Here is a 12181-nt window from a genome sequence, read left to right on the forward strand (position 1 = left end):
AATATCTGTTTCGTACACCGTATATCTTTTATCGTATGTTTCATTTTTTTTTTCTCTCAATAAGTCTTATTTTACTTGATAAATTTTGCTTTAACCTGCATTATACCAGTAAACCGGTTAATATTTTTTACCGGTTTCCGATTGTTGGGTTATCAAACTGCTAAAGATCTCTCGTACTTATATAGTTTGACGTACATTACCATGTACTTATTAAATACAACCTAATATTTGTTTCTCAGGCGCGGCAAATTCTCGAAGTAGAATTCGCGAACCTTCTACAAACCGGCACGGAGCGCGCGGCGCGCATGACGCACGACCACCAGCCCGCCTCCTGACACCACACCATGAACTAGACTGTCGGCCAACGTCGGCCAGTGTCGGCCAACACCGACATCTGTCGGCCAACGTCGGCCAACGTCGGCCGACACCGGCAGCCGGGCGCCCGGCGACCACCGACCGGCAACTGTGAATAAACGTTTAATTTAATTTATTTGACTGGTACAAACTGCAAGTGATACAGTTTTTTATCTTCCATAGACCTATGGAGTTTTTATTCCGGCTTTTAGACGTCGGCATCGAGTGGTAACATTCTGTAGTAAAATAAACTCTAGAATTACATTTGTAATGTATACGACTTGAGTTTCCGTTTTTGTAGTTTCGTGTGTGACTATATTTGTGAAAGAAATGGTTTCGGAGCTAAAATTGTAGCAGAAAAACGTATTCTATCATTCTAAGAAAATATTTAATCGTTTAAATAACATTTGGTATTTGAAAATCATTATTAAATAAAAATTGTCGCAGAAAGTTCTAACTAGCTTACGTCAAATAATTAAAAATTAGGGTTAGTTCCAAAACGAGTACTTTCATGAATATTTCTCTACGATACTATAGTGTTTATTTATTTTTAACGCTAGTACAAATTTCTCTGAATAACAATAAAGTAGACATAAATTCTTTCAATAACGTATTTTTACACAATTTTTACTGTAGAATGTTGCCATCGTTACATCGTTGTTGATACTTACAATAAAAGTTGTCATTACTGTTAAACATATAAAGTTGTAGCGACATGCTTTATAATATAATATATGATACAAAGTGCTCTGATACTGTTAGATTTACTATGTACTTAACATTTATTCCGATATTTATAGTAATAGAAACAAATAAATAAAATATATTTAAGCGGTTATGGAAGCGTCCTTGAGAAAATCATAGTCTATAAGATCAATCGCGACTTTTGATCAAAAAAAAGAGTTATTATGCTCCATGTTTGAGGACTTTTTTTAATGGAATTTCACAAATATACTCATGACATTAATAATATTCTGAATACTAGTATTCATCTGTATACTTAACTTTCTTTACTATTTAACTTACTTCAGTATTCCATCAAATGTATTTTAATCCATTTTCAACTATTTACTATAAGAATGAAGTTCCAAATTGAACTAAATGTGCCTGTAGTTAGTCTATTATTTTCTCAATTTGACGCTGAAACTACCACTTCGGACATTTTCATACTCTGATGCCAAATATTAGTTACTCAAACTAATATACTTAGAGTTAAACCTGCTGATAGTCCAAACACCAAATAGAGAGACGTTAACACCTTAAATTGAGAAAGCGAGTCTCAAAAGTTCAAACCAATTTTCTTGAAACACACACACACACACTTGCAAAACATTCATGCCTCTCTATCTCTTTTCATGAAAACAAAAGAGACACAAAAAGCCATAGCTGCAAATACACAAATAAGCAAAAAATAGAAGGTACTCTCAAGAATCTAATATCACCTTATGTTTGGACGAAAGCAGTCAATAAGAGTCAACGCTCAGAAATAAGATACAATTTGGACATGTTTATAATAGGTGTGCCTAATGAATATAGGATTGGGAACAGGAAATAATGAGAAAGATTTAAAACTAAAACTGCTATAAATAACAACTGTTAACTTATTTTTTCACTCTTATAAATTAGTCAAATTGCTCTTTTGACGGTTTTTTCTTTATTTATTGTGGTTATTAAGTACAGTGTATTAAACACCTTATAATTAAAAACATACCTGCAAAACTGCATCTACAGTTTGACTGCAGACTGCAGTTTGTGTTGGTTAATTGTTTTGAATAAAGTTTAACGTGTTATCCAAGTAACTCCAAAATGCTCTGACTTTTTACTATTTCGTTAATGGTTACATTACATTTTTGAGATACGAACACAAGCAAGTTTCTCCAATGTAACCTCTAGCGACATCTGTATTTTAAAACCTGAAGTTTGTCATTATTTCCTATTCGCGCTCAAGGCCTGCGTACCAAGTGCCTCGCTGAGGTGTGTATATAATAGCTTATGTAGTTGAATGTGTGCCTCCGAGTGTTTGTACATCCATAGTATTAGGCGGTTCACGTGTGTGCGGGCGAGACAGCGCTGTATACGTGTCTCGTTCACACCGAACCGCGTTACCACAGTATATCAGCAATATTATTTTGTTTTTTAATGTTTTTTTATAACGTTTCAAGTTTGACATTGTTGTACTGGATTACATAGATATTCTGATGTGTTTTTAAATTAATTTTAAGGTTGGATATTTTTTTAGTTTTATAGCAATATTCTTTTATATTTTAGATTTTTTTTACAGAATGTATGTCAACTTTTATTCGCGCTTTAATGTAATATACATTTATGAATTTTGTTTTATGTACCTAATGTAATCCAGTATTAACAATATTGTTACCGCAAAATATGGTATCGACAAGATTACTGACTATTTGCCGAAATGATTCCAGTTCATTCTTATGAAATCATAAAGATAAAATTATAAAGAAATATAGTTCACTTTATATTGAACTGAGAATTTAAGTGTCGATTATAGCACGTATACACAGTTGCATTACAAAGTCGACTTTACCCCGTGCTAATAAAGAAGACTTTTAAAGGAACTTGTGGTAGTCCCAGAAAAAAGCCCGGTTACTAGTCTGTGTACAGTGTTATACAGTTGTGTTAGATTCTTATATTTTATTATACGCGAGTAGCGACCGCACATTGCGGGACGGCCCCATACTGTGTTGGGCATAAGATTTTGTATTTATCGACGATAACTTTTTACTTTCCTTAATTCTATGAAATTTAGTAAATATCTTGGATACTTGCTCAGGACTACTTCTACGATTTTTTGTAAATACCATAAAGGTTATAATTATAAACTGATTAATTTTGTGTTCAACTACAAGTATGGTGCCGTTTTATTGACCGTCGCTGCAATAGGTATATTTTGTTAAGCCTTTAAATTAATTACAAGCAACCGTCTTGCGCGCTCGACACTTTTAATATTTATTTTAAATTGGACTTTTAACTAATCTTATGTCGCGCGCTCACGACGCTATTGTAATATCGGTTAAATAAAGATTATAATTGTATAGCTAAACAATTTTAATTTGAATCTTTGTAGCGAATATTGTAAATATGGTTTGATAGCGATTACGCCGCCCGAGCGGACATAGCAATACTTAGCTAGCTAGGATGTGTTCAAACTTTACAAGATTATTTTTAATATTTTACCGCTTTACTATTTATTAACTAGGACTTATTATTTATTAAGTTTTAACTACTAGTTACTATGGAGCTGTATCTTCTAATTGGTTACGAAATACCTCAACTCGTGTAAATGTAACGGTTGTCTGAATCACAAGTTTATTTTAAGCGTGAAGGAACATTAAAGGGCTGCTATGTACTTTGAATAGGTATCCAATAACTGTGTATAGAGTAACGAGTAACAGTATTAATAAATTAGGTGAGTGTTACGTGTGGTCACAGTGTGAAAATTATATTAAAAAGTTAAATCGTAGCTAACTTCGGAAAAGTACTAAATATTTTGCCACGCATTTTGGAACGCTTCCGCATTTTTGCCGCGGTTTTTTTGACAAGAATCGTTTCTTAGTTCACGCAAGTTGTAATTCTAAAGAGTGTCCCAAAAAAACCGTTCGCAAAAATATCAAGGGCGATAAGTCATTTCATGAAAAACATTTATGAATATCTCGTATTCAGATATTGTAATCAAAAATATTTAAGTGGCTAACTTTGGGCATCATGTAACATTTTAATTGACTAAAACAATTGGACATTGAATAAAAAAAATACTGAAATGTATATAAATTAAAGTGTAATTATAAATATGTATTCAGTTATTCGATATTGGTATTGCAAAAATATTCATTACTCTTTACCTATATTGGTATTTCTATTTTACTTCCAACGCTTTTTTTCTGTCCATTTCTGTGTAGATATGCATCTAGTCAACTGGAGCAAAACTAATACCGAATAACTGGACTGTGTTTTATAAATAAATCAGTTAAAGTTCTACAAAATGGAAACTGTAAAAAAGTGGTTACTAGTTAGGCATTTTGACAATTATGCCAGTTTTGATTTTGTAGATATTTTGACTGGTATCGCGAAACGCAGTCGGGGTGGGGTAGCGAGAGCGAGACAGCGATATGCCCGCGTCTCTATATCATACATACACATCATTGTTTCATTATCAATGAAAATATATTAAACGACTACATAAAGTTTTATATGCGACTACGTTTACAAAATGGTTATTTAGTTATTTGTTAGTGTATAGCTTTTCGATGTAGCTACATTTTTGTATAAAGCTCGTTCGTTAGTAGGAAATGCGAAACGGTTTTTTCTAAAACCGTTGCTTTATTTCCTGTTTAGCATAGCGCGGTCAGTGTACAGTGTACACTGGCCGCTTGTAGTTCGCGTCCGTGTGAGCCGAGAATTAAAAAAAAACGGCTCCGTCAAACGTCCATTGATCCCCTCTGTTCCGATTCCTCCTAAAGTGCCAACGTTCGACAGACGGTCGCGGGCGAACAATAAATATAATTAAATGGCCGCTCTAAAAAGTACCTAATTCTCTGTTTTGTTTTCCAACGTGCCCATCTTTTTTTTCTAATGTAATAGTACATTACATCAGAGGCCGGGAAAATGAGGATTTCCGGCCAAGTGGGAATATACGGCCGAGCGAGCGTGCGAGCGAGGCCGGATAGGATACGAGGCCGGGAATCCGTTTTCACGCCGAGGCATATATAGTGCTTTTCTCAAACATACAATGAAATAAAAAAAATGCTCTAAAGGACAATATTTTATAAAAAAAAGTTACTTTGCAGGCCTGGGCCTAAAAAATAATATGAAATCCCTTTACAGTCCTCTCGAGTTGTTGCGCCCAAAAAGCGATACTTCCCAGCCCATTTTAAGGAACATAAAGACAATATTTCATTGCATGTTTGAGAAAACTTCTTTTACCTAAAAATATCGGATTGTTCGGTACAAAAATGTATAGACAATAGGCATTTCTGACTATGTTATAACGACAGTAATTCAAATATCAAATATATTTACTAACTGTGGGGACAAGGGGCGTTTTTAGAGTGGTCAGTCCTGTCCACATTCCACCGAGCTGTCGAACAATATTCCAAGTCCCAGTGGCTCGCTAGTTCGCTACCAAAGAATAAAGTTACCTTCACGTTAAGGTTATTGTATAATAGGTTTTTAGTGAATTCCATTGTATATAATTTTACATAATTTGCATAGCTTCGTTGACGACATATATCGCATCGTAGCTCCGTGTGCCCGTGCCCTGCTTACATTCCAAGCTTTCTGTGTTGCCGCTTTCATAGACCATAGACAGTTTATCATTTTTTAATCTCCATACAAAGTCACAGACACTATCCCAAATGGCGCTACTTAATAATCTTACCGCAACGCTATTTTAACTCTCAAAAATCCTACTAGATGGCGTTGTACCTATAAGCAGCGACATCTATAAGATAGTTCCAGCGATTTTGTGTGGAGGTTAACAGTTTTACATGTCTCTGTCTAGACGCAGGGTGGGGGAATGTAACGGTGATTATTTTGACCAATGTAATCAGAATACTGTGTAACCTTTGTAAAAATATTTATCAAATGTGCGAACGACGTACGTTATGCATAATGATAAGAGGTAAATACAATTTACACGATACAAGCACTTTGTTTTATTTGTACCATACCTAACACTTTCGCAACCAGGCTAAATTTCGAACAATATCCCAGAAACCGACAGTACCCGATAGTCGGGCAACGACGTGCAACTCAATGCCGGACGCCGCGAACCCGATAGTCGGGCAAGCGGCGGACGCTCAGGGCTGTGCCAAGTAACTTTCGTATACGTGCATAAAATGAAAGAGTGCGTAGCACAATGTCGAAAATCAAATGTTCTAGTACGAAATTCCGAAAGACATGACATCGAAAATCAAAATTGCTAATGTACGAAATTCCTAAATTCAACAGTGAAGTTAACTCCTCTTCGCGTAATTGTGGCTGAGAGTTGTGCTCATCAACTACTGCATCCTCGCCGAATATATTTATTAAGTCTCGCTCAATGTCATCAGGACCACGAGCATTCGCCATCGTCGTAGTAGAAACAACCAAATTAATTATCAATTCCAATCAGAGTTTTTTATTTTTCTCCGAATTTTGTTTCACTAAAATCATCCTATGAGTACAGACTCTATCACTCTTAAATATTTGTAAACACAAATTAGGTTGTACGATTTACGAAAATTCTAACTCCTATTGATACATACCCGTGTATGCGATTTAACGTAACCAACTAATAAGAATTATTATTTTGTAATCGCATTAGGTAAAGTAAATAGAAATACAAAGTGAATTAATAAATATAATAATCAACTGTACCAACTTTTCGACCACATAAGTACATTATAATCAGAAGACAGTCAGTGGCAGCCCTGAGGTAGCGAAGATGCAAAGCTTGCCCGACTATCGGGTAGGTACGTTGGCGTCGCGTGAAGGTTTATAGCTCTTGCTCGACTATTAGACCAGGAAAAATAGCTTGACCTGGACATAATTCGATAACCGTAATTTTCTTTTTCTGTCGTATAAAGTATCATTAGTGATAGTTAAAATACAAATTATTAATCAAATTAGGGTTCTGATTCAATTTAAAAAAAAATAAAAACGAACTTTGAATATTTTTTGATTTTATAACTAAAGTATTAAATGTAATCCGGAAAAAGTGCTTGTATTATGTTGTGACACCTGCATTTCATATAAAAACATCTAATTTTTATAAATAATTCATACAGAACTATCATTTATAAAGAAGGTTTAGTAAGTTACACATTTTCAGGCGTATTTCACTAGAAAATATTGTTAACCGTAATCCTGCAATTTATTATGAATATAATATTACGTGTGTTGATAAATTATTAAAACTTATACCAATACTTTTGGCGCTTGTTCAAAATCTTAAATATTGATAATTTTAGGAAAGGAAAAATACCTAACTAAATTGAAAGATGGTAAATTTTGCCGTTAATATATTCTTAGTACTATACGAAATCAATTAAACAACAAATATGTAAGATTCATTACTTAATTGATATTTTTCTTACTTGCGCTTTAATATGAACGTTATTACCTGCAGAATAAGGTCGTGCACAGAGTAGGTATAGCTAGTATAGTAGTAGCGGGAACGGGCGGCGAGTCGTCAACACGTGTTTCATATCAAGGGCGCCGCGTTTTCAAAACGCTTCGATAACAAATATTTCACCGTCCAGTATAAGAGAGCTCCCTTATTACAAGTGACAAAAGTCATACAAATCAATTAGTCCGATAGGTCACGTTAAACTGGTCAAGTCGTTAGCTCAATAATAGTACCTATCGAGCTTGACGAGATGCTTGGATCACAACAACGTAATATGTATGAAAGCTTGCGGCGCTTAAGACTGTATTCTTTCGAGTCGTGTGTAACGTATTTTGGCGAGGCAAATTTGAAGCACAGTGCGTGTCTGTCTCACTCACTCTTACGGTAAACCTAATGAACTGTTTCACTTTCAGAGGATTTTTGAAGTAATTTGGGTAATATGACATTGTCGCGGTGAGGTCTTTCCGGTACAAATTTATCGGTGGATCTTTTCGGATTTGTGGATGATGAGCCGATGCGATGTCGCTTCATTTTGAAGTGTCGACTCTCGCGAGGGAGTTCTTAGAGGACCGCGAGGAGCGCGTGTGACTGTTGAGTTTTTGAATGATTTGAAGTTTGTGAATGATTTTATTTTGTGTGTATTTGTGTGGGCATGAGGTGTTTGTGTTGCGAGAGTCAAATCAATAATATGAGTGGTACAAATTTTATTAGGGGGCCTCATGTGTGAGAAACTCAACACTCGAATGCTGCGTAACAATGCGAGCCGAAATCGCCTAATCGGAAGTGTCCGACTTGGTATCGACTAATCTATACACGTTGTAACATGAGAAACCAGAAATCAAAACCTGGTTTCTGGTATCTAGTACCCGGTAACCGGTAACCGGTAACCGTAACCGTAACCGGTAACCGGTATCCGGTCCTGTATCCTGTATCCTGTATCCGGTATCCGGTATCCGGTATCCGGTAACCGGTAACCGGTAACCGGTAACCGGTAACCGGTAACCGGTAACCGGTAACCGGTAACCGGTAACCGGTAACCGGTAACCGGTAACCGGTATCCGGTAACCGGTATCCGGTATCCGGTAACCGGTATCCGGTAACCGGTATCCGGTAACCGGTAACCGGTAACCGGTAACCGGTAACCGGTAACCGGTGACGGGTCTCCGGTATTCGGTGACCGGTAACCGGTAACCAGTAACCAATGACCGTTAACCGGTATCCGGTAAACGGTGACCGGTAACCGGTAGACGGTAACCGGTATCCGGTAAACGGTAGACAGTAACCGGTAACCAGCATCCGATATACGGTATCCGATATCCGGTTTCCCGTGTTCGGTTTCCCGTTTCTGGTTTGGTTTTGGTTTTAGTTTTAGTTCTGTTAGTTTAAACAAAAACAAAACTGAAAACGAAAACGGAAACCGAAACGGGAATGGAAACGAAAACCGAAATCGAAACCGAAACCGACACCGAAACCTACACCAAAACCGACACCGAAACCAAGACCAAAACCGAAACCGAAAAAAATATTTAAGTTCCTAGAAGTAAAGAGTGACAGAGATAGCACTATAATCATTTAAGTTCCTGGTAGTAAAGAGTGACAGAGATAGCACTCATGTTAGTCAAACTCGTGGTATGTGCACTTCCCGTACACAGTAAAGAGTGACAGAGATAGCACTATAATCATTTAAGTTCCTGGTAGTAAAGAGTGACAGAGATAGCACTGTAATAATAAAATTTATGTTCCTGGTAGTAAAGAGTGACAGAGATAGCACTATCATAATTAAAGTTCCTGGTAGTAAAGAGTGATAGAGATAGCACTCATGTTAGTCAAACTCGTGGTATGTGCACTTCCCGCACACAGTAAAGAGTGACAGAGATAGCACTATAATAATTTAAGGTCCTGGTAGTAAAGAGTGACAGAGATAGCACTATAACAATTTAAGTTCCTGATAGTAAAGAGTGACAGAGAATAGAGATAGTACTATAATAATTTAAGTTCCTGGTAGTAAAGAGTGACAGAGATAGCATTTTTGTTATTTAAATTTCTGTTAGTAAAGAGTGACAGAGATAGCACTATTGTTATTTAAATTTCTGTTAGTAAAGACGTAAAGAGTGACAGAGATATCACTCACGTTGGTCAAAGACGTGGTTTATGGACTACTATTTGGACCCCCCAATGTCACGCTTTTTTAATCCTTTAACATGGATTGTCACATTTAGTATGACGTAATATATGAATGACGCCTAAAGATTGAGAGAGACAGCAATATTGTTCTTCAAATTCGTGGTAGTGAGAACAGGGTGCGTAGCCGAATGGCACAAACGCTCACGAAACGAAACGCTAGTAGATATCTATCTCTATCGCTCTTGCGTATTGGCGCGACAGAGCCAGACTGCGTTTCGTTTTCGTTTCGCGTCGGAGAAATGGCATTCGGCTACGGGGCCTGAACAGAGACAGCACTATGTATCGCGCGGCCGCCGACTACGCAAGTCGCCGCGTAATTATAATAACCGTTCGGCTCCTTTTTAGATCGTGTACAGTCAACAACACAGCTGGCAAGACAAAGTGCCAAAATATGTATAGAGTATTTTATTTCCTGTACAAGTGTTGGTACTTGGTACATTAAGGTATGTGTATACATATATTTGGCACTTTATCTGTATTCACAGCTGAGTTGCTGACTGTACCAATAACGATCAACTATGAACTTTTGTGGTTTGTTTTAAATAGTTCTATGCAGATATAGATTAGAATACCTATTCTATCGGTACTTTTTGTATAGGTTATTATAATAACTGGACAAAATAATTATAATCAGTGCCGGCGCACTCCGCGATCACGATTCTTTCGCCGAGCTACAAGGCCTTGATATATAGGATGTATTATTTTATCAGCAACAAAAATATGTGATGATATTGAATTAAGGCAAAACAAGACATATAAACGCTCTCCATTATTTCCTCCCTGGTTTATGAAGCTAGAACAATGATTTTTAACACATACGAAATTCGTACACTGTAATAAAGTGATGATACTATAAATATACTCGACATTCAAAGTCGATAATCTAGTGACGTGAGAAGTTATTGATATAACAGAATTTTGCACAAAATAGGCTCACCCTTTGATGTTGAAAATGCCGCCACTCTATAAAACAAACAGACCGCACACGAGCAGCCGACATTAAATTCTATTGCACGGCGCGAAGGTCGAAAGCCGCGCCCGCACCTGGGCGTAGGTAGCGAGATCGGGTGCACGTGCGCTTACCTTTGAAATCGCCGACACACAGGTGTCGCCGTTCGCCCTCTCTTTTCATTTATGTTTCTGTTTCAATCGGTTAGCCGTTTGCCGGCCGGCAATAAAGGTTGTTTTTTTAACCGACTTCAAAAAAAGTAGGAGGTTCTCAATTCGACTGAATGTTTTTTAGGGTTCCGTAGTCAACTAGGAATCCTTATAGTTTCCCCCTGTCTGTCTGTCTGTCCGTCCGTCCGCGGATAATCTCAGTAACCGTAAGCACTAGAAAGCTGAAATTTGGTACCAATGTATCAATCACGCCAACAAAGTGCAAAAATAAAAAATGGAAAAAAATGTTTTATTAGGGTACCCCCCTACATGTAAAGTGGGGGCTGATTTTTTTTTTCATTCCAACCCCAACGTATGATATATTGTTGGATAGGTATTTAAAAAAACCGGCCAAGAGCGTGACGGGCCACGCTCAGTGTAGGGTTCCGTAGTTGTCCGTATTTTTCTCAAAAATTACGGAACCTATCAAGTTCAAAACAATTTTCCTAGAAAGTCTTTATAAAGTTCTACTTTTGTGATTTTTTTCATATTTTTTAAACATATGGTTCAAAAGTTAGAGGGGGGACGCACTTTTTTTCCTTTAGGAGCGATTATTTCCGAAAATATTAATATTATCAAAAAATGATCTTAGTAAACCCTTATTCATTTTTAAGTACCTATCCAACAATATATCACACGTTGGAGTTGGAATGAAAAAAAAAATCAGCCCCCACTTTACATGTAGGGGGTACCCTAATAAAACATTTTTTTCCATTTTTTATTTTTGCACTTTGTCGGCGTGATTGATATACATATTGGTACCAAATTTCAGCTTTCTAGTGCTAACGGTTACTGAGATTATCCGCGGACGGACGGACGGACGGACAGACAGACATGGCGAAACTATAAGGGTTCCTAGTTGACTACGGAACCCTAAAAATGAATAAGATCGTTTTTAGGGTTCCGTAGTCAACTAGGAACCCTTATAGTTTCGCCATGTCTGTCTGTCCGTCCGTCCGTCCGTCCGTCCGTCCGTCCGTCCGCGGATAATCTCAGTAACCGTTAGCACTAGAAAGCTGAAATTTAGTACCAATATGTATATCAATCACGCCCACAAAGTGCAAAAATAAAAAATGGAAAAAAATGTTTTATTAGGGTACCCCCCCCACATGTAAAGTGGGGGCTGATATTTTTTTTCATTCTAACCCCAACATGTGATATATTGTTGGATAGGTATTTAAAAATGAATAAGGGTTTACTAAGATCGTTTTTTGATAATATTAATATTTTCGGAAATAATCGCTCCTAAAGAAAAAAAAAGTGCGTCCCCCCCCTCTAACTTTTGAACCATATGTTTAAAAAATATGAAAAAAATCACAAAAGTAGAACTTTATAAAGACTTTCTAGGAAAAT

The 12181-nt window shown here is 36.8% G+C and overlaps 1 protein-coding gene across 1 annotated transcript in view; it reads left to right on the plus strand.

The window, feature by feature from the left end:
* Positions 1–5060, plus strand: part of LOC125229794 (liprin-alpha-1-like) — a 237325-nt gene extending 232265 nt beyond the window's left edge. Inside the window, 1 exon segment of the mRNA XM_048134736.1 lies at positions 240–5060. Coding sequence (XP_047990693.1) covers positions 240–335 — 96 coding nt within the window. The 3' untranslated portion in view covers positions 336–5060.
* Positions 5061–12181: the final 7121 nt, after the last annotated feature.

Source organism: Leguminivora glycinivorella, chromosome 9, assembly GCF_023078275.1.
Source record: "Leguminivora glycinivorella isolate SPB_JAAS2020 chromosome 9, LegGlyc_1.1, whole genome shotgun sequence".
Lineage (NCBI taxonomy): Eukaryota > Metazoa > Arthropoda > Insecta > Lepidoptera > Tortricidae > Leguminivora > Leguminivora glycinivorella.